Source organism: Chrysochloris asiatica, unplaced genomic scaffold, assembly GCF_000296735.1.
Source record: "Chrysochloris asiatica unplaced genomic scaffold, ChrAsi1.0 scaffold00090, whole genome shotgun sequence".
Lineage (NCBI taxonomy): Eukaryota > Metazoa > Chordata > Mammalia > Afrosoricida > Chrysochloridae > Chrysochloris > Chrysochloris asiatica.
Genome location: NW_006408608.1, coordinates 11676226 through 11699800, shown reverse-complemented (window position 1 = coordinate 11699800; position 23575 = coordinate 11676226). Strand labels below are relative to the sequence as shown.

Genomic DNA, 23575 nt, shown 5'->3' with positions numbered 1-23575 from the left:
CGATATCTTTGCTCTTCAACACTTTAAAAAGGTCCTGTGCAGCAGATTTGCCTAATGCAATACATCATTTGATTTCTTAACTGTTGCTTCCATGAGTGTTGATAGTTGATCCAAGAAGAATGAAGTTCTTGACAGCTTCAGTCTCTTCTCCATTGATAAGAATGTTGATTATTGGTCCAGTGGTTAGGACTTTTGTTTTCTTTACATGGAGATGCAATCCATATATAAGGCTGTGCTCTTTGATCTTCATCAGTTAAGTATTTTAAGTCCTCTTCACTTTCAGCAAGCAAGGTTGTACCATTTGCATATTGCAGGTTGTTAATGAGTTTTCCTCTAATCCTGATACCGCGTTTTTCCTCATATAATGCAGTTTCTGATTATTTGTTCAGCATACAGATTGCATAAGTATGGTGAAAGAATACAACCCTGTCTCACACCTTTCCTAATTTTAAACTATTCAGTGTTCCCAGGTTCCTCATGAGCACAATTAAGTGTTCCGGAATGCTCATTCTCCGCAATGATGTCCGTAGCTTGTCATGATCCACACTATCGAAAGCCTTTGCGTAGTCAATAAAGCACACGGTAAGGAGCTCTGGTAGCGTTGTGGTTATGAATCGGGCTGCGAACCTCAAGGTTAGCAGTTCGAATCTACCAGCTGTTCCTGTTAAGATTTACAGCCTGGGAAACCCTGTGTGTGGGAACCACGGCACATAACCACCACCAAACATCTTTCTGGCTGGTGATCTAGTTAAGCCTAAAGGTCCAGTGCCTTGGACCCAAACTCAGATCCTGAGGCCTGTGTCCCCAGACTAGGGGACTAGGGGATGGAGTGAGTGGTGGAGAAGCAGGCAAACAGTGTGCATGTGCCTGACACACTAAAGCGCAAGCGGTACAGTGTGAGTTATCACTACAGCTACGCCACGCACGGGGCCCCTGCGAGCCTAGGAGCACTCGTGGAAGTTGTGCGACAGGCGGTAGATACCCACGCTCCAGTTGTCGCCCGGTGTCCTGGAGCAGAGTCCTGTGTGCAGGTGGGGAGCCCGGAATCACACAGGTCCTCTGCCCGTAGCAAGGCCAAGCAGACCTGGCCGCCGCCTGCGTGAGAGCCACGCCCCCAGCCTGCGCTGGGTGAGGACGTCGATGTGCTCGGCGCTCTACTGATCCAGCCCCGGGAGTGGGCAGGCCCGCTTGTCCTCAGGTGGTCTAACAGGCGCTGGAGCCGACCAATAGCTTGGTTGCAACTCTCCGCCCCTTCCTCCTGATTGGCCGACAGGGAAAAGCCGGGCGGTGAGCGGCTGCACACTCCTGTGGTGAGCCAGAGCCGCGCTTAGAGTCTCAGTCTGCCGCGAACCCCGAGTTCTCCGCGCTTTGACTCTCTTCGTTTCTGGTTTGTCGCCGCCGCCGCCGCCATGGCCGAGTGAGTGCCCTACTCCGGAGGGCCGGGGCGGGAAGCTGGGCGCGGACTCTGTGCCTGCGGGGAAGTTTCTGAGGCTGGGATCCGGCAGGTCATTTCAGCTCGGAGCACAGACGTGCCCTCTGGCGTCTCATCAGCCCCTTGGGGTCCCTAAGCCTGGCTTCGTGGGCCTCCGAGCTCCAGGCTTCAGCTCCTCGGCCCCAGACCCCAGAAACCCCGATCCCGATCCCAACCCCCGATCCTCTGCGCGACAGCGGCCTGGGCGGATTCCCCTGCCTTGGAAGGGCCCTTGAGCATGGGGAAGTGCAGAGGCGCTGCGAGGGCACCCGGAGGGAGGGAACCGGCTCCGACCCTCCGCCGCCAACCCGAGGAGGAGCTGTGGCCATAGGCTCGTCCCCCCCCTGCGGGGCTCACCTGCAGTGGGGGAGACGGGACATCTGCCATAAAAAATAATGACCGGAGACATTCGGACCCAAATGACACGCTCTGAATAACTGCCTAAGTGCAGGGTTAGTTCATGGCACTAGACTTGGGGTTCCCTGAGTGACTTGTCTACCTACAGTTTCATGGAAGGCTGCATTACCTGCCTTCTAACTTGTACGGGGGAGTATGGGGACAAAGGAAAACGTAAGAAAAGTGACTCGGGGTATCAAGAGCTAGAAATAATTGGGTTCCCGAGTTGCATTGAATTCAGTGCCCCTGACACCTTTTTTCTCCGTCTTGCAGAGCTGACATTGCACTGATTGGACTGGCTGTCATGGGCCAGAACTTAATTTTGAACATGAACGACCACGGCTTTGTGGTAAGTGTCTTGTTTTCTGGATTCTTGGAATACAATAGCTGGGGTATCTGGTTCTGTTGATTTCAAAGTTCTCATATAATCTATCTCATACCCTGTTGCTGCTTAGGGGATGTAGTAAAGGAAGGAAAAACAATTTCTAAGTGGGAGAAACTGCTCTGCTGGTCTGAGGAAGAGAGGCCTGCTGAATGTATCTGTCAGTTCTAGAAGGTTTACAGCCTGACCAATGAAATCCGGCCTGAAGTAGAGGAAGGAGCCCTGGTGGGGCAGTCAACAAGTTAAGCACAAAGTTGGCAGTTTGAACCCATCAGAATCTCCATAGAAGAAAGATGGGCAGTCTACTTCTGTAAAGATTGCAGCCTTGGAAACCCTGTGGGGTAGTTTGACTCTGTCCTACAGGGCTGCTACAAGGGTTTTGTTTTTAGAATTTGTTGTCTTTCTTTATTTTGTTTTGTCTTTTAAGTCAAGATTTATGAGAGAGGAGAAGCGATCCTGCTGGGTCTGCAGAACTTTGAACTTTATTACTTAGTGAGATAAGAGGAATGTGAGAATTTTGTGTCTAAATACTAGACTGGTTTAGACACAGGCATGGCAGTGACTAGTGACAGAAAGCAGAGTTCCTTGTGGAACTGGCTGGATTCTGGATCAGATTCTGAATCCCAGTGACAGATGAGTTTGGTATGCCGAGGGCCATTGACCTTTGCTTTATGTTGCGTTCCCTGTCATTTCATCCTACTGAGGCAGCTGAACGTAACAGTCTGTGCTCAGCCAGCACTTGAGCAGATGGGAACTTAAAAGCAGCTTTGGTAACAAAGAAGAGGAACAACTGAGATGGACCTTCCACAAATCTTGGGACAAATGGAAATGTCATCGTCAGTCTCAAAGTTTTATTTGTTGTAGATCCCCTAATCAAGCTGCTTGTCCCTTTAGGTCTGTGCTTTTAACAGGACGGTCTCCAAAGTTGATGATTTCTTGGCCAACGAGGCAAAGGGAACCAAAGTGGTTGGTGCTCACTCTTTGAAGGAAATTGTCTCCAAGTTAAAGAAGCCCCGGAGGATCATACTTCTCGTGAAGGCTGGTCAAGCTGTTGATGATTTCATTGAAAAACTGGTAAGGCCAACTCTGCTCCCACTATTGCTAGTATGACAGCTTTTTTGGTTTCTTCATTTAGCTTTTTCCTTTCTTTTACTTCAGAGATTTTTTTCTCCCTCTGCTTCTAGAGATAAAGTGTACAATCTGGTGAAATGATTGCTTAAATGTCTCAGTGTTGCTGAACTTGATTGGCACTCATTATCTAAATAACCCCGTATTCTTAGCTAGTAATAATTCCTCTGAGGACACTAAGAAATTTCCATAGTAATTAACAATAAGAATAGCAACCAAATAATCATATGGGTTCATTATCTTTGTTATTCAGAAGACATTACAAGTTTGTGTACTATCCATGTATGAATGTTCAGTGATACCTACTAATAAACCTGTATGTCCAAATTTAGAAATCTATTTCATTTTATTCTTGATATTCCTATAAAGCAACAATTCTCAAAGTAGTTGTATAATTTAAGTGACAAATCACCCTAGAGAATCTTGGGAACTGCAGGCTATTTTTCCTGTTGCTGTTGCATTGAGCCTGTGTTGTAAATGTCCACTAATCATCTCCATGTAAGCAGTTCATCTCTCTAGTTAGGGAGGGTGAGAGACTAGCAGTTACTGGAGAAACAAACTACTCACTCAGAGATGGTTTGTTTCACACAACAATCTAAGCAGATACTTGTAACACTTGAGCTCACTGTGGCAACAGGGGAAAACGAAAAAAATCCCTTTGTAAGTGGACCCGCAAAGTTCAAACCTGTGTTGTTCAAGGGTCGACTGCTTTTGGGGGAGGGGGGGTAAAAAAAAAAAAGAAATGTAGTATGGATAAAGGGGGAACCATTGAAAATAATTTATTTTGAAATTAAAAAAATTTTTGCCTTAGAGCTCTCCCCCCACCCCACCCCCCCAAAAAAATCAAAGAACTACCAGTTTGGAAGAAATGTTTTGTTGTAAGTAAGTAATGTAGGGATAATAAAGCAAAGGGATTAACATTCCTTTTCTGAAAGGAATAGTGTTAACAGTGGAATGGTTTCTTCTGAGAGAGGAATGTAACCAGCATGCTACCATTTTAAAAATAAACAACCTACAAAGGAAAGACAGTGTGATGAAGGACATTGTAACCTTTTTGTATAGTAGAATATCATGCTGTTCTTGATTAGCTTCATACAGAATGGACTGAAAATTATGTTGTTTTTCAGTCTAGGGAAAACATCAAGCAATGTTAACTGTTAACAACAGAGCTGTTAATGTAGAATTCTCTCTGAAGATCTAAATGAATTATTTGCACTGACTCTTCTTTATTGCACATATGTATTTCCTGTAGGAGGAAAGATTGAATAATAACACTGACCTGAGTAATGGGCAGAAGTATGATACTGGGGTACTGGTGTGGCGCTGTGGGTTAATGCTCTGGACTGCAAAGTCGGTTTGAACTGCTAGGTCAGTGGTTCAAGCCCACCAGCTGCTCCTCAGAAAGCCTATACAGGGTCGCTATGGGTCAGAACTGACTTGGTGGTACTTAACAACAATGATATTCAAGGCTCAGTCTCTACCTGCCATTTCCAAACAATATTGATCAAAATGGGGTGCCAAACCAGTTTAGTCATGGCTGAAAATTTGAAGCAGACCCGAATTTTAAAATTTGAGTGGAATTAGCATCACACTGACAATGGTGTACATCTGACTTTGGTAAGTAACAACTGGCATCTTAGAAGGTCATGAGCAACATCTGAGGTGCAGCTACCGGTCTTTCCCTCTGTAGAGGAGAGAAGAATGATGAAAATTGAAGCTGCTTGGAAACAGTCCAGTGGACTAATGGACGACATGAACATCAGTCTCCATGATCCTGAAACCAAAAGAACTACATAGTACCTGGCTAGCACTACCAGCTGCTCTGAAAGGAATCACATGAGAAAGTCCTAGATAGAAGGGGAGAAAATGTGGAACAAAACTAAAAATTATTTTTATAAAAAACACCACACTTACTGGTCAGAAAGATACTGGTAGAAGCCCAAGACTATGGTCCTTGGTCACCCTTCAGGTCTGAAACTGAACTCACCCCCATGGTTCAGTATCAGCCAAAAAATAGATAGGTGTTTGGCGGCACTAGTGAGGCGTGCACACCATAGAATGATCAACCATTTGAAATCAAAAGGGCCCCATTTACCCAAGGACAAACTTCAGAAGAGTTGGGAAAGTAGGAATGGAAGTAAACACAGGGAGGAAGTGTGATAAATAATGTTACATTGAAAGGGTTGCATTCATTGATATGAAACGGTATGTGACTTGTTCAATATAAAGCTGATGATCTACTTTGTAATCCTTCATTAATTCACAGGAAAAAGTGACTTACAACATTTTTGGTAAAGTGGGTCAATAACTGGAATGGGAAGACTCAGAAGAGGTGTAATGAGCCTTCTCAAGAACCTGATGTAGAAGGTTGGAGTGTGGAGAATGACATACATTCAAAGTAGTGTAGTCTGTCACCATAGTTGAATGGGGCACTGTGTCTGACTCTTCTAGTCAAGAGATTTGTTTGCTAGGCAACATGCATACTGCCTTTGCTTTCTAAGAGGGAGATACAGTATCTTGTAGGGCATCAACCTGTAATTTTTCCTATTTTGGTTATCTTTCCAGTACACCCACATTTTACAAACTTGGGCCTGTCTGGCTTCAGTTCGTCAGCCATGACTGAGTTGGGAAGAACCAGTTTGAAGCTCTGGATCAAAATCACTTATTCATACACTTTACCATTTTACATATCTTTACTAGATCTTTACACTGTTCTGTTGTTCCTATTAGACACTGTTGAGTCAGTTCCTACTCATAGTGACCCCATGTGACAGTAGGGCTGCCCCATAAGGTTTTCAAGACGACTTTTTACAGGAGCAGATTGCCAGGTCTTTCTCACCCTGAGCCTCTGAGTGGGTTTGAACTGCCAACCTTGTGGTTAAAAGGCAAATGCTTATCCAGTGCACGTACAGGACTCCTTACTGTGTTCTAGGTAGGCATTGTAGGAAGTGATAGACTCTTCTGGAGTTAGTCCTTGAGCTACTGTGTAAGGGATACTGGTGGTATACATTTACAATACAGAGTTTTCTAGGTGTATCAAAATAAAACCTTAAAGTACTTAAAGAGAATTATCTCTGTCTTGGAGGGTGCCAGGTAGATGTATGTGGTTGCTGTGTAATAGGCTAACCACAGTGTTGCTGGTTCAAAGCCAGTAGCCATTCCTTAGAACCCTTATACAGGTTCACTCTGAGTCAGAATTCACTCGTAAGTACTTTACCAACAGCAAGCTCTTAAATAGGGAGTTAATTAAGGGTCTAGCTCTAATCATAAAGGGATTTTTAAAGATTAAATAACGTGCTTTTAAGCTGGACTTACTTGGAATGAATTCCTTTGTCTGTTTTAATTAATCAAGGTATGTTTTGCCTTCGATTTCTGTGGCCCACTTTAATGCTGGTGTTTGGTTCTAGGTACCATTGTTGAGTGCTGGTGACATCATCATTGATGGGGGAAATTCTGAATACAGGGATACCACAGTAAGTGTTCTTTCCTTTGGTCCAAATTCTTCCCAGTTCCAAGAACATTCTAGAAAAAGTATTGGCATTACACACGTGACAAACATTGAACTTTCCTCTGGTAGTGTTAATTCTTTGTAGATTGGTACCCATGTGATAGTTCTTGATTGTTTTTCTACTAATACATAGTTAGTGGATGAGGTGTGCTCATCATTCACACAACTCGAGAATGGCTACTTGGCTACAGCTGGCAGGGAGCTTATACTTCCGTGCTTTTTCACTCCCAGTGATCCGTGAGACATCAATGTATAAAGTAATTGAGAACACTGCACTAGGCTCTTATATGCTTAGGGGAGGTTTCTGTACACTCTGAAGTGCTCAATGGCAAAAAATCTGGTTTGTATTAAGTCAACTTTAACCAAGTCAATGTACACAGTCTTTTCCAATAAGATGGGAATATATGTCTGGCTTTATTGGGGACAGAATAGATCTCTGGAACCTACAAGACATGATTTTTTCATTTTAATTCCCAAATTGAGGGAATCAAGGTTCTTAAATAATCAGGTTATTTTTGGGTCATTTAATGTCAAATGTGGGCTTTCTGTACCTGTTTCAGATATCCTCTCACTCTTACTCACTGGTAGAAATTTATTTTTCAGAAGCATAATGAAATTATTTTTCTCTCTTTTAGAGACGGTGCCAAGACCTCAAGGCCAAGGGAATCTTGTTTGTGGGGAGCGGAGTTAGTGGTGGAGAGGAGGGGGCCCGCTATGGCCCATCTCTAATGCCAGGAGGGAATAAAGAAGCTTGGTAAGTAGCATCAGCAGCACTTCCTTTTCCGTACAAGCGAGACAGGTACAGTTCCTCAGTCTGAGGCTTCTCTGTGGTGCACTGAGTTTTGGGAATTGGAGATGCTGGGAATATTTCCCTTTTATCTACATATTTTGCTGCTTTGATCTATGTGCATATTCTTTTCTTCTCTGTTACTCCTTCCAAGACTTGATTCTAGAAGTTTGGACTAGGCTTAAGGGGTTCAGAGGCCTCAAGTAAGCAGTTCAAATGATGTCCTGGGCACTGAGTTTAGGAGAAAGTTTACCTCTTTTAGCTAATTTATGGTCCTAAAATAATTGTTTACTTAATAATTGTGGTAATGAAAAAATCTAGCTAAGCCTCTTTTGTCCCTGGGAACTAAGTAGAAATTTTAAATACACTTTTGCTGGGCTGTCTGTTTAGTGGCCTATTGTTGTTCTTAGTTGCCATTGAATCAGTTCTGACTCAGGGATCTTACGTAGGGTTTCCGAGGAGTGACTGGTGGGTTTGAACCTCCAACCTTGAGGTTAGCTCAGTACTTATCCTACAGCGCCACACTTGTTGAGTACCCTCAAATCAGTTCCGACTCATAGTGACCCTGTATAGGGTTTCTGAGAGCAACTGGTAGGTTTGAACTGATCTTGTGATTAGCAGTCCAGTGCTTACCCTGTAGAGCCACACCAGGACTCCAGCACCACACTGTTATTGTTAAGTGCTGTGGAGTCAGTTCCAACTCATAGTAACCCTGTATAGGGCTTCTGAGGAGTGGCTTGGTGGGTTTGAACTGCCGACCTTGTGGTTCAGATCAACCTTGCTGTTCAGTGTCTATTCTAGAGTGTCACACTAGGATTCCTCAGTTCACTAAGGAACAGAAAGATGAAGTAAAGGTGTTTTTAGCAATGTTACCTACCATATGGGGAAAGAATGCCAATATCAAAAATGTGCTATTAGGAATGCAAGAAATGCACATGAAAAGATTTCACCTACAGGGGTGTTGTAACTGCTCATAATAGTTCCCTTTTTCACACTGGCATTTTTACCTGAAACAGTAACAAAGTTGTAAAGTTTAAGATGTAGCAGTCTTAACCCCTTACTCCTAAATGTTAATTTGTAATTCTTATTAAAGATTTTATGATTACCCAGAAGCTTTTCTGAAGAAGGCTGTATCAATCAATAGTGACCAAAAGGTCAACGGTTACTCAAAAGCAAAGATGAGAAGATAAGGGAAATCTTAGGGTATGTACTAGAAGCTGAACAACTAGAACACAGTCAAAGAGAAGATTGACATATTGTGGAAAATGTAACTAATGTCACTGAACAGTTTGTGTAGAAATTGTCAAATGAGAAATCATTTACTGTGTAAAGTCTTTATTGTTGTTAAGTGCTGTCGAGTTGATTCCAACCCATAGTGATTCTGTATAAGGTTTCCGAGAGGCGGCTGGTGAGCTTGAACTGCCGACCTTGCAGTTCAAATGGCTTTGCAGTCTGGCGCATTAACCCACAGTGCCACACCAGGACTCCGGCAAAGCCTTTATTAGAAACATATATGTTGTTGTCAGGTGCCATCGAGTCAGAACCGACTCATAGCGACCCCATGCACAGCAGAACGAAACAATGTCCGATCCTGGGCCAACTTCACTACCACTGCCACACTTGAGTCCATCAATGATGTCACCTGGCCAATCCATTTCGTTGGGGGTCTTCCTATTTTTCTCTGACCCTCCACCTTACCCAGCATGACATCCTTCTCCATCAACTGTTTCCTCCTGACAATATGTCCAAAGTAGGAGAGATGATGAAGCTTAGCCATCCTGGCCTCCAAGGAGCACTCTGGCTGCACTTCTTCCAAAACAGATCTGTTGGTTCTTTTGGCAGTCCATGGCACTTTCAGTATTCTCCTCCAACACCATAAAAAAAAAAAATATATATATATATATATATATATAATTTTTTTTTTTTTTAAAAAGAACAGTAAGGAAAAAACCTCTAGAGTGAATATGTCTTCTTAGTAGGGAGAGGGGAGAATGAAGACCAGTTGCTTCTCTGAATAACAGTGAGTGTATCACTTGGGAATTTTGCACAGTCTGTCTGTCTTTACCCTTAACCCAGCTGTCCAGAATCTTGATGTACCTGATGAGGTACATCCAGACTAGTGAAGGCGGGACTCTAAAGGAACTTGCATATTACTTGCTGTTTGGAACCACAGCTGCTGCTTTTGAGTCTGCAATTTGGAAATGTCTGGGGTTTTGATGATGCTTCTACCCAGCCTTTTTGTCTGTGGCTTCAGATTCGATTATGTAGTCTACAACTCCTGCTTTGGTGCCCGCCAGAATCTGGGGAGCAGGCGGGTCAGTTAGCACAGGACTCAGATTTACCTGGAGGACTAGCCTCATTCATTACTTTGTAGTGGGTACCTCCACCTTGCATTAAAAAGAAAAATCTGTGGGATGGGGGCAGTCCTTGAGTATTTCCTTGTACTGCCAGCCCCTCTTCTCAAAGCTGAATTCCACTGTTTTCTCCACAGGCCCCACATCAAGACAATCTTCCAAGACATTGCTGCAAAAGTCGGAACTGGAGAACCCTGCTGTGACTGGGCAAGTGCCAGGCTACTCTTCAAAGCCATTTGGAAACATTGGCTCCACTGAGGGCACATTGCACAGGACACCTGAGTCCCAGCAGTCAGCTTTGTGACCCAAGCTTCTCAGTGTTTGAGTTGTTAGCATAGCTGATGTCTCAGTTGCATGCTTCATATCTTAATTGAGTTAGGGAGTGAGTATCCACAGGCTTGGGCTGACAGTGTAGGCAGCCCTCCTCAACTCATTAAGGAACAAGAAAAACGAAGTGAAGTCAAATGTTTTTAGCCATGTTTACTATATGGCGAAAGAATGTCAGAGTCAAACGTGGGCTTTGGTTACCTGGGTGGAAGGAAGAAGATTGGATAAACCCTTACTGTGTCAGACGCCTGGGCCGTGAATGTGGAAAATTGTTTGCTCGTAGCCTGGGATTTTGATATTCTCTGCTTCAGTAGAATAAGCTGCAGACTCACTCTGAGTGATTGTGAAGGAGCCTAGGGTAGTACACAGATATCTCCTTCCTCCTATTTTGTGTGGCTATTAAAATTGTATCCCCAGTGCGGCCTTAGTCCATACTGTGGATGGAAAAACCACTAGGCTCAGGAGACCTGGATTCTAATTCTGGCTCTCCATTTCAGCTCCTTGTGTGACATTAGGCCTATTTGGGCATTTGTTTCTTTATGTGTTAAATATGGAGTTTAGACTAGATGATCTCCAAGGTTCTGTTAGTTTTTACCAGCACCACAAGTTGTCACCACATCAGTTCAACTGATAGTGACCTTGTCTGTGTTAAAACTCTGCTCCGTAAGCCTTTCAACAGCTACTTTTTGGGGAGATTACCAGGCCTTTCTTCTGAGGTACCTCTGGGTGGACTTGAACGTCTCACCTGTGATTAGCAGCTTTTTGGTTAACGGCATCATCCAAGGATACCCTTTAGTTCTTAAACCCCTTTAATTTTCTATGAGAAACTTCATATATTAATCATATGTGTGTTTATATACATATATCTTTATATATGTTTATGATATATTTTATGATATATATATATATATATGTGTGATAAAATTTTTGTGTGAGATAAAAGATGAAGGCAAGAATTAAGGCATCCGGGGAATGAGAGAAGCCCTCCTTTTGTGGGCCTGACAGACCCTGATGGCTGTAGCAGTTACACTGGTCCTTGGGTTTAACCAGTGATTTGCAGTTGAGTTCATTCAAAATCTGCTTAGGGTAGATATAATCTGGAGCTGTGACTTAAAAGGATGAGTAATTTTCTCAGCAATATGAAAGATTAGAAAGAATCTCTTTCCTTGGTAAAGATTTTACTATTGTAACAATGCAGTACCAGTAGCTTCCTCCTTTTAGATGCACTTCGGACAAAGTCAAGGAGCCCTGGTGGCGCTGTGGTTAAGATCTCGGCTGCTAACCTAAGGCTTGGTGGTTTGAACCCAGCCAGCAGCTTCACAGAAGAAAGATGTAGTGGTCTGCTTCTATTAAGATTACAGTGGAGGAAATCCCATGAGACATTTCTACTCTGTCACATGGGGTCACTATTAGTTGAAATCGATTGGACAGCACCTATTAGCACCACCAGGAAATAGTCATAAGCAAAAGCAGTGTATGCGCTTTAATGTTGTGATCAAGTCGATTTACATTCTGTGGCCTCAGACTTATTCGCAGCTCATTTAAAATAACAGTATAGATAATGAAGTCCTGGTGTGGTGCTGTGGGCTAATGCGTCAGACTGCAAGGTCGTTTGAACTGAAGGTTGATGGTTCAAGCTCATCAGCTGCTCCTTAGAAACCCTATACAGGGTCGCCATGGGTCAGAATCAACTCAGCGGCACTTAACAACAACAACAATAGATACTGAAAGCAGGCGCCCTTAGTTAATTTTTGAAGCAACAGGAAGAACTAAGTGAAGTAAGGTGTTATTGGCCATGTTAGTTCATGGCCAAAGAAAGTGTCAAAATCAGGATCCGGTAGGTTAGCAATGGAAAAGGGAAGTCTGATGTAAGTGCTGATGGTATCAGTTTAAGTAGTGACTGCCAGGAGAGAGACCACCCAGGTCAAACAAGCCCCTGGCCACCAGGTGGGTGTATCCATACCATAGAGATGGACACGTGGTTGCACAGCCTCATGCAATGACCTAGCTGACCCAGTGCTCCCTATGTTCTGATTCTTTGCCCATTAATTTTCAGATAATTTAGTTTCTCAGAAATTCCTAAGTTGGTATTCTCATTTTCTTTTTATCTTGCAAGCTTTTCTATTATAAATTAGTATGAACTTGGGGACCCTGGCAAGAATACATTTTTTTAAGAGTATAAGGTTGAGGGTCAGACATTGGATCCAAGGTCATTTGACTTTTCCATAGCCATTAAAAACAATTATAATACATTTATACACATTTTTAAAGTATAGTGGTTTAATTAGCCAGTTCTAATACAGGAAAAAGAAGACTTGTTTCACCTTTCGATGGGGGCTAGAGAATTAGGAGCTGCTTTAAATTAAAAGAAGAAATAATGGGAAATTTAGGCTGAAGAACTGCCATGGATTTGGGAAGTTTAAAATATTTCTGGGAAATGAGTTTAAAATAGCATTGCACTGGACTGGAGCTTGTGGTGATCTGTTATACGATGATTCTTATTTCAACAATAGTGTGAGTACAGGGAGGCAGTCTTGCCAAGGAATCTGACCTCAGTACTGATGTAGGTGTTGTGGTGTACTGGCTGCCTCTCTGAAGGCCTTTTGTGCTTGTCCCTGTACCCTCGGACAGGTGGGAGATGAGGGAGCAGGCCACTTCGTGAAGATGGTGCACAACGGGATCGAGTATGGCGACATGCAGCTCATCTGTGAGGCTTACCACTTGATGAAAGATGTACTGGGCATGGAGCATGACGAGATGGCCAAGGTGAGCCCGGCACAGCCTCCATGCCGAGGGAGCCATCACTGCTGAGGCCAGAAGGGGCTGGCCCAGGAAAGTAATCCCTTCCTCATTCTCTTCTCTCCATTCTGGTGGCCCGGGTGAACTCAGCCTAATTTAAGAAAAGCTATCCATAGAGGAGTCCTGCTATGGCGCTGTAGGATCAGCACTGGACTGTGTGAACTACAGGGTCAGTGGTTCAAACCCACTAGCAGCTCCTCGGAAACCCTGTACAGGGTCTCTCTGAGTCGAAATCAACTTAGCAGCACTCAACAACAATCAGTAGTAGAAGCAAGTCCTGGTAGTATAGTGGCTACACTGCTCAGTTGTTAACAAAACGATTGATCAGTGGTTCGAACCCACCAGCTGCTCCGTGGAGAAAGATATGACTGTCTGCTTCTGTAAAGATTGATAGCCTTGGACCTGTAGGGCAGTTCTGCTCTGTCCTGTAGAGTTACTGTGAGTGAGAATCAATTCAATATTAGCGGGTTTGGTTTAGGGTTCTCAGTAACAGGATTTTAAAAGGATCTAGTCACTAGCAAAATGTTCCTGAAGACTCCAGAATGTAATCATTTCTGCTGGTTAGCCCTACTGTGTGTCAAGTCAAGTCTGTGCCACTTTACACACAATATCTCACTCGATTCTACAAGTGTCCTCTGTGGAAGATGCAGCTAAATCTTGCTTTTTGATTATTTAGTTGGGACTAGTTTTGAGTTAAGGAGCTCTGGTAGTGTAGTGGTTACGAATTGGATTGTGAATCCCAAGGTCAGCAGTTCGAAACTACCAGCTGTTCCGCGGGAGAAAGATGAGGCTTTCTGCTCCTGTAAAGATTTACAGCCTCAGAAACCCTGTACATGGTCGCTATGAGTCTGTTCCGGCGCCACGGCACATAACCACCACCAGTCTTGAGTTAAATCAAAAAAGTTAGTTACAATAGGGATGCATAAAGCAGACCTTAAAACATTCCCCGCAATGTCTTATTATGATAATTTTCCAACATAAAGCAAAGTTGAAAGAATTTTACAGCAAGCAAATATATACCCACCACCTAGATCCTACTGTTCTTGCTTTCCCTCATATCTACCTATCTATCCCTTAACAATTTCATCTTATTTTTTGATATAAAGTAACGACACACATCTGTACTTTCTTTCTAATTACTTCTGCGTTGTTAACTAGATAAACAATTTTAAACATAAAAGGGTACGCTCATCCATCACTGACTTTTCTTTTTGGTACAGTGACCCTGTGTATTATTCCTTGCATCTGTTTTTGATGCTTCCTGCATCGTTAATATTGTGCCCCTGGAATTCTTCAGTATTACTTGAATCTCAAGGCTTCAATGTTTTCTTCAGTTTCTTTAGTTTGAGAGATGATGAGCGTGGTTTTCCCTGTTGGTTTTCTAACTCTAGTTCTTTGCACATGTAATTATAATTCCTCATTTCTTCCATTCATGTTAGCTTCTCTACACTCAAGAGCAAGTTTCAGTCTTTTGTAATATCCATTTTTGTCTTTTCTTTCTTTCCTGTCTTTTTAATTTAATCTTTTTTCTTGTATGATAATCTTGATATCATCCCACAACTCTTCTGGTTTTCTGTCATTAGTGTTAATGCATTAAATGTGTTCTTGAAATAGTCTCTAAATTTAGGTGGAATATATTCTGATATCTGTGTATTCTAGCTGGTGAGGTCCATGTGTATAGTCTCCTTTTATGTTGGAAAAAAGGTATTTGCAATGAAAAAGTCCTTGTTGTTGTAAAGTGACACCAAGTTGGTTCCAACTCATAACAACCCTGTATAGGATTTCCAAGGCTATAAATCTTTGCAGGAGCAGAAAGCCAGCCTCATCTTTCTCCTACAGAGTGGCTGGTGAGCTCATAACTGCCAACCTTGTTGTTCACAGTACAGTGTTTATTCTATAGAGAGACACTACGCTCTAGAAGTTGTCTGTCTTGCAAAATTCTATCATGCATTCTCCAACATTGCACCAAGGCCATGCTTTCCTGCTAGTGATCCTTCCTCTTTGTCTCCAACTCTGCATTCCAGTCACCAGTAATTTTTAATGTAGCTTGATTACATGTTTGATGGATTTCAGACTGAAGAAGTTGGTAGAATTCAGTTTAATCATCATTGGCTGTAGTAGTTGGTGCATAAATTTGAATGGTACTAGTATTAACTGGTCTTCCTTGTAGGCATATTGTCCTGTTATCCTTCACAGACAGCCTTAAAGTATTATAGGAATTTATTAGTAGTAAAGCTACTTATTCTGATGTGTTTTCTCATTCCTTTTTAAGAAAAAACCTTTTTATTATTAATTGAATGACAATACAGAGATCTTTAGTTTTGCATTCAGCAAATTTTCATCTCAGTGATTGCAATCCTTCCTCCCTGTGCTTATTTCCAGCCCTTTTCAACTTTGTCCTTAAGTAAATGTTGCATTTTTTATCTTGAATGATTGACCCATTCCATAGTGAGCATACCTCATTAATGCTGTAGTTCAACTATATACCTATCTACTGCTTGTTCTGACAATTAATGAATATTTGCAGCTGTTCTTCTCATTTTGAGTTGTTCCCTATCAGTAAATGACAGTCTCAAAAACTTTGCTCCATCCACATCATTAATGTCAACTCTCTTTTGAGGAGGCAGGTCTTCCCCAGTCGTATTTTTTAGTGCCTTCCAATCTGAGGGGCTCATCATCCAGCATTCTATCTGACAATGCATCACTGCTATTCGTAAGGTTTTCAATGGACAACCAGTTAGAAGTGCTCTGCCTCTCCTTCTTCCTGGTTTGTCTCAATTTGGAAACTGCTGAAACCTGTCCACCTTGGATGACCCTGCTGTTAGCTTCCAGCATAATAGCAACACATAAGCCACCAACAGTGCAGCACAGATGAGTGGTGGGGCCTCTTGGGGAAGTGACAATTAACAGAGGCTTAACTACAGGAAGAGCCTGTTTGCCTCTGGTCAGTTTGACATAGGATAAGAATGAATCAATTACAAAGAGAGCAGTTAAGGGGCTGCCCTGTATCATCCTTGTTTGTCTCATACTGGTTTTATTAATTTTTGGAAATGTTATGTCCTGCCTGTAGGCATTTGAGGAATGGAATAAGACAGAACTAGACTCGTTCCTGATTGAAATCACAGCAAATATCCTCAGATTCAAAGATACTGATGGCAAACACCTGCTGCCAAAGATCAAGGACAGTGCTGGGCAGAAGGGCACTGGAAAGTGGACAGCCATCTCAGCTCTGGAGTACGGTGTTCCTGTCACTCTCATTGGTAACGTCCCTTCCCATTGTTTACCATCTTTCTGATCTTGATGTCTTTCTGAGTACTGATGCCAAGTCTTTAGAACCTCTGTGCAGCCCCAGCAGCTTTCCGAGTGTTTTCTGCTACTTCTGCATGAGAAAGCCCGCAGTGTGAGAAGCTGGAAGCTCTTCTGAATAGCTTCTGTGTAATCATCCTCTCTCCTCTTATTTGGGCTTGAGGGACAAAGTAAAAAACCTTCTCTCTTACCTGATTTTACCTTCGGAATCATTTTGCGTTAGTGATTTAATTACAGTTAAACAACCTGAGTACGATATTTTTAATGGGGAGAAAGTGGTAACTGTAAAATAGTACATAGAGTAACAGTTATAGTCTCATAATTTATTAGTATTTTTCTGTTTTGTTTTTTTCTTTATCCTCAGATTAAATAATAAAACATTTGAAGTCCATCAATGTTCTTTTCTTAAGTCTTCTGCCTCTTTCCTCAAAATAAAATCATCTTCCCACAGTTCTTGTGGACTCTCCCATCCATGTTTATATTTTATTAATGAACTAAGCAGTAAACTCAAAAAGATCTGGAAAGGAAATAATAAAATGTAGAACTGAGCAGAAAAGATACAAGTAGTAAGAAAGAGTTAACAGAAGCAAAGGCAGATTTTTAAAGAATAAAATAGACACACTTTTGGTATGATTAAGGAACCCTGTTGGCTGGGTTACGGCAGTTCGAATCAGTAGACGTTCTGCTTTCATAGTCTCAGCCTCAGATCAGAATCAACTCAATGCCAGTGGATGTTGGTAAGATTGGGAAAAAAAAAAAAAAAAAGTCCAGTATGTTAAATGGAAGGCTACCTTTGCTCTTGGAAGAATGTTTCCCTTAATAATAAAACAGATTTCCTTATTTGCTTTTCCAAGATATGGGATTTTTCCCTATCTAGTTCACTCCCTTCTTTTGAATTCCTGAGCAATTATGCCTCATTCTGTTTACATGTGGCTAAAAGCCACACAGTAAGGGGGGAAGTAGGGTATGTAGTCCAGCCTTCTATAAAAAGAAATTGGCTTTTTAGCTAATTCCAGTGACACCATGGCAGAGTGGAAGGGCAGTAGCTGGGGAAAGTTTATTCATCATTGATATAAATGTATGTGAGAGTATTACAGCCTCAAAAAGAAAGCTTAACACTTGAGATTAGACTTGGTTCCCATTGTACAAATTGAAGGCCATTAGACTTAATCTGTGGATGGTTGCCATTTTTGTTTACTGAACTAATGGGGAAGTTAGGCTTCTAGACACCTCTTATGTAACCCTAAGGGGTTTTACCACATTTGCCTTACAAATGTCTTACAGAGCTTCCTTCCACAATTGCTAAGTCATCGTGTGTGTGCATTACAGGAGAAAAATGTTGGGCAGGGATGGAAAGACATTTGCTTTTGGTATGATTCCAGTTTAGCTTGTGTTCTTGAATGTATGGCTAGTCCCTTTTACTCATCTGGAGCTCTGGTGGCACAGTGCTTACAGAGGCTTTACTTCTAGAAGATTCTCTTACTTTGCCATTGAGGTGAAAATGGCAAAACAGTAAATTATTCTAATTATATAAATTGTCAACTGAGCAACAAGTTTTTTATAGAGGACAATTTTTTTTAAAAAAGCTTTGTGAATTGTATAAAGGTTTTCAGACAAGATCATCAGTTTTATATTCAGTGGATCTTACTGTGTTTCATCTCAGTGACTGCAGTCTGGCCTCCTCCTGTGGTTTCCTATTTCCATCCCACCCGTCTTGCCATCCCGTCTCAACTTTGTCCTTAGGGAAATGGTGCTCTTTTAATCTTGAATGGTTGACCACTCCATGGTGAGCACACCATAACTGGTGTTCTAGTATTGTCCCCTTTATGCCTATTTATTTCTTGGCTAAAAATTATAGGGGGTAATTTTTTTGAGATATTAAATGTACTTTATTGAAAGTTGTTTTTGTTTTTTATAAACAAAAAATGAATGCAAATTGTAAAACTTATGATAATTGTGGATATAATGAAAATCATAAAATATAAGAATTCTAAACTGAAGTTTTTCGATGGGTGAGTCTATGTAACTTCCTCAATAAACTAATTGTTTCAAAACTAATAGGTAGTTACTGCTTCAAAAGAGTCTTTGGTAAGCATTTAAAAGTCCTAAGTTGAAAGTGAGATTTTACTCATAGATCAACACTGGTTAAAATAATAAATCGTGTTTTTACCGCAAAACTCCCTTGTGTTGATTTTTGTGGTTGAGTATCTGTGTTTACAGTGAAAGATCAACTTGGAATTTGAGTTATGAAATTAACTGCTGTGCGCTTTTTATAAAAGTTCTTTTTGATTCCAGTTAAGTTTTGTGGCCTAAGGTTTGTTGAGACTCTCAGCTCTTTGAAAAACAGAATTTCCTGCTCCAGCTCTGTTTTTCCATGTCCTCTAGCCCTTCTGATCTCTTTACTCTTTTTTTAATATTTTGCTTTCCCCAATCCCTCTATGTAGGTGAAGCTGTCTTTGCTCGATGCTTATCATCACTGAAGGATGAGAGGATGCAAGCTTCCAAAAAACTAAAGGGTCCCCAAAAGGTCCAGTTTGAAGGAAACAAGAAATCATTCCTAGAAGACATTCGGAAGGTGGGGCATAGTCCCTGGCAATAATCTCTTTTGGTCCCTTTGAAGGTGGTGTGATGTAGGGGTTGCTCAGGGACAACACACTGAGGCCATAGGGTGGCAAGTGGGACAGTTTCAGCCTTGATCTTGATGTTCAGCTTTTCCTGTACCGCGCCTTAGAAGTCTGCACAGCAGATGTCAGCTGGTTTCTCTGCTCTGTGGGATTCTAATCAGTCTCATGTCATGCTTTAGGCCCTCTATGCTTCCAAGATCATCTCTTATGCTCAAGGCTTCATGCTGCTACGACAGGCAGCCACCGAATTTGGTTGGACCCTCAACTATGGTGGCATAGCCATGATGTGGAGGGGGGGCTGCATCATCAGAAGGTAAGTAGGAGGGTGCCCCCCACTTACCACTGGTCTGCTGTGTGCAGACCTGGGGTCTAAGGCCTGAATAATTTCCCTATAACTGAAAAAGCATCAATGAAGTAAATTTCTTTTTTATCTGTTCTTTTTTGTGGAAAGGCTTTTTTTTACTACTTGCGGCAGGGGAAATACAGCTGACAGTTGCCTTCCTCATTGCAGCCAGCACTTGCTCAGCTCCTGTTACTTCCTCTTAGCCTGGATGTGTGTCCCCACCCTTTTCTCATAGAGACCTTGAGCAGCCCGTGGCATATTGCTCACAGGGTGCAAGGCCACACCTAACGGATCATGTCCTGCACTGACTTGATGTGCTCAGTGACTCACCCGTGGCTTGCTCCCATTCTTGTGACCTTCGTTGAGGCCCATGGCCACAGCTCCTCTTCTTCAATGGCTGCTGTGATGGAGGGATACAAGGGAGGGGTAGATTGTTGCCTCCCCCAGTACAGCAGTGGCTCTGACCAGATGGTTTACGCTGCACGTTTTGCTCAGTGTTTGCATTGACCTTAAAGGACCTTTAATGGATGAGACCCATAACTTGATACCTCTCTTGGGTATATTGCTGCTTCCAACTTCCCTAATTTCCTGCCAGGTATTCAGCCTACTCTGGTAGTGTAGTGGTTATGAGTTGGGCTGCTAACCTCAAGGTCAGCAGTTCAAAACTACCAGCTGTTCTCTGGGAGAATGATGAGACTTTCTGCTCCCATAGAGATGCTACAGCCTTAGAAACCTTGTACAGGGTTGCTGAGTTGGAACCAACTCCACAGCACATAACCAACCAACTAGCCAATAGTTAACATTCCCTCTTCATTGTTTCAGTGTATTCTTAGGGAAGATAAAGGAGGCATTTGATCGAAACCCAGAACTTCAGAATCTTCTGCTAGATGACTTCTTTAAGTCTGCTGTTGAAAACTGCCAGGTATGGAGCCTAGGTGGGTGGCCATATGAAACACCAGTTCTCTCAGTGGGGGAATCTGATTTTCTTTTAGCAGCTTTGATACCAATGGAAATCCGCAGTTTAGAGCATCATCTGTTAGCTTTTCTATGCAAGAATCACTCACCTTTACCTTTGTTTGTGGCCCAGGACTCCTGGCGGCGGGCCATCAGTACAGGTGTCCAGATAGGCATCCCCATGCCCTGCTTCACCACCGCACTTTCCTTCTACGATGGGTACAGACATGAGCTGCTGCCTGCCAACCTCATTCAGGTAAACTTCTGGAGTAGCCTGGCTGGTACCTCAGTGTTGGATGCCTACAACAGACTAGTCTAACTAACCAAATTCCCTGTTTCCTAGGCTCAGCGGGATTACTTCGGGGCTCATACCTATGAACTTTTAGCCAAGCCAGGACAGTTCATCCACACTAATTGGACGGGCCATGGTGGCAGCGTGTCATCCTCTTCCTACAATGCCTAACTGTTTTTGTTACCAGCACAGAAACAGAAAATTCCATAATCTGGAACATTCCATTTGCCACAAAACACTGCTTACATGGCCCTTTGGCCTACCCTCTGCTCAGATCTTTTTTAAAACAAAGCGTTATAAGATACTCCTGAAAGAGTCCATTAGCGTTTACCTGTAAAGTAGCCTGTGAGAACCACTGTGTCCTCTACCCTTGCCCAGAAGTGACCATGTACGTCACCGCTCAGACGGCTCCTGGAAGCAGTCGTTTTCCATGACACTGGAGAGATTGAGGCCCTGGCAGGTGGGAACGGCTTTATTGGAATTTGATCTCACTGGAACCTTTGTATCATGCAACTGAATTTTTTCTCTCTACTTAATAAAAGCTACATTATATTTGGGTTTTTTAATATTTTCACCTCAGTGACACTGAGCCATAATCTCTATTAGTAGAACTGTTTGCAGTATGTTTCATTACATTGAACCAGCTTTTTCTTTCTAGTCTTACTAGATTTTCTTCTGGTTTCTTAAAACTTTTTTAAAGATTCTGAATAATATAAGAAATATCAAATGTAGGATAATGAGTAACTCTGGGGAAAGATGAGAAGCAGAAGGGACTTTGATGGTACTGCTGATTTTAAGTTGCATTAGTGGGTGTCTGTCCATGGTGATAGTATGTCATATAGCTGTACGTCATATATTTCATAATGAACTTTCTGGAAGGGAATGTAACCAGGATCATGGATACAATACAATATGTACTAACTTTGTTGTTGTTAAGTGCCATAGAGTCAGTTCCAAGCCATACCGACCCTATATAGGATTTCCGAAGAGTAGCTGGTCGGTCTGAACTGCCAACTTTGTGGTTCAAAGTGACCTTGTAGTCCAGCGCATTATCCTGCAGTACCACACCAGGACTCTACTATGTAGAAATTAGTGAACGGTAAGCTAATTTTCTCTGTAAACTTTCACGTAAAGCACAATTTAAACAATTTTTTAAAAACTTTGAGAATCCCCTTTAAGTGAGTGATAGGCTCAGCTTGCTGTGATTCATTCCTTTTCCTGCACTTCTATTTGTCCCAAAGTCAGGCCCCCAAATTTGGTGTGAGGCTTTTGTTTGAACTCAAATCAGCTGAACTCCAAGATGATTTTCCTGGAAAGCTCTAGAAAAGTACTAAAAGTGGCTTAAAAATAGAGCAAACAGCTGTGTTTTAACAAAGGGTATTGTATATAATGACTTCTGTCCTCCATCTCAGAAGAGAGCCGGGCAGAACTGACAAGGAAGAGACAAACTTTTTCATTAAATAACCAACTTGAAAACAGTCTACATGTGAGTACTGAGCTAGACCTGGCCCTGCACTTCGACATTCCCCCTCCCACCCTCAGCTGCAAATTTAAGAAGCACTTGAGTAAACTACTCATAAGAGACTTATTTTAAGGCGTGTAAACCAGCAAGTTTCTTGAAGGGTAACCTAGAGACCACTTGTTCCTAGGCAGATGTGTGCTTCTAGAATGGGTAGTGGATTTTTGTTTTTGTTACTAATGACCAAAAAGGAGCAATAGAGATTTGAGGTTTAAATGTCAGAAGGGCACTAAATAACTAACCTTTCAAGAAGCTGTGTGCACAGTGGGGTTTGGTTTCAAATTCACATTCTACTTATTGTATGACTTTGGGCAAATGATTTAATATCTTTGGTCTCAGTTTTCTCATTTGTAAAATGGGTGATAATAGTTCCCACCTCCTCAAGGCTATTTTGAGGATTTACAACAATAAGATACCATTTCACACCAGCAACAACAGCAAAGATTAAAAAAGTAGAGGACAATAAATGCTGGCGGGATGTGGAGAGACTGGGATGCTCCTGCATTGCTGGTGGGATTGCAAAATGGTCCAACCTCTCTGGAAAGCAATATGGCGCTTCCTCAGAAGGTTGGAAATAGACATACCTTATACTCCAGCATAATTATCACATAATTCACAATGAAACATTTTTCAAAAAAGAAAAAGGTAAGCCTTGAACTACATGGAGCAGAGTTCTCCTCTGACACCTGGAGTCATGAGTGGGAATCAACCTGATACCAACTGGTTCGGTTTATTATTATTATCACTCCAGAGTAGCCTGTTCTGGAAGCAGTGATGCTTCATTAGAAACCAAATATTCTCCGCACCCAGTAGTGAATTCACTTTGTACACTGATTCTGTAAGGTTCCTAATGGCACTTATTTTTATGAGGCACTGAAGGTTATGAGCAAAAAAGACCAGATCTTAGAGATGGGTACGTACTCCTGTAAGAGTAATGTACATAACTGCTCTTGGGAACTTGTTAAAATTCAGATTTGGACTCAGCAGTTTTGGGGGAGTGTATTTCTAGCAAGCTCCCAGGTGATGCTGCTGCTGCTGCTCTGGAGACATGATTTTGAGTCACAGGTGCAGAAGCAATGCTGAAAACTTTAGAGCACAGAATGTTTGTGTTTACATAGATGTGGGTTCAAAATCTAACTCTACTATCTACTAGCACCATCACCAGGGACATGTTGCTTACACCTTCTGATTCCATTGCTTCATGGGTAAAATGGAGCTAGTGACTATTTTCCTGAGGTATTGTGAATAACGGGTTATGTAAAATGCTGCACGCAGTAAGGGCATAATAAATAGATGCTATTTTTATTGTTATAAGAATAGAACCATCTTGAGAGGTAGGGCAAGATGGTAGGCTAATAAGAAAGGCTGTAGGACCCTCTACAACA

At 42.2% G+C, this 23575-nt stretch overlaps 1 protein-coding gene across 1 annotated transcript; it reads left to right on the top strand.

Annotated features, from left to right (window-relative positions):
* The first annotated feature begins 1409 nt into the window (after positions 1 to 1409).
* Positions 1410 to 20842, top strand: PGD (phosphogluconate dehydrogenase). Its single transcript, XM_006866397.1, has 13 exons — positions 1410 to 1417; positions 2141 to 2216; positions 3144 to 3323; positions 6785 to 6850; positions 7521 to 7639; positions 10164 to 10233; positions 12985 to 13119; positions 16223 to 16412; positions 18903 to 19033; positions 19262 to 19395; positions 20248 to 20347; positions 20513 to 20635; positions 20723 to 20842. Exons 1-13 carry the CDS (start codon positions 1410 to 1412, stop codon positions 20840 to 20842), a joined length of 1452 nt encoding a protein of 483 aa, XP_006866459.1.
* The last annotated feature ends 2733 nt before the right edge of the window (positions 20843 to 23575 follow it).

Coding starts and splice junctions, on each gene's coding strand:
- PGD (XM_006866397.1), top strand. Junction 3,324..6,784: donor ATGATTTCATTGAAAAACTG/GTAAGGCCAACT, acceptor GTTTGGTTCTAG/GTACCATTGTTGAGTGCTGG. Junction 19,396..20,247: donor GGGGGCTGCATCATCAGAAG/GTAAGTAGGAGG, acceptor TCATTGTTTCAG/TGTATTCTTAGGGAAGATAA.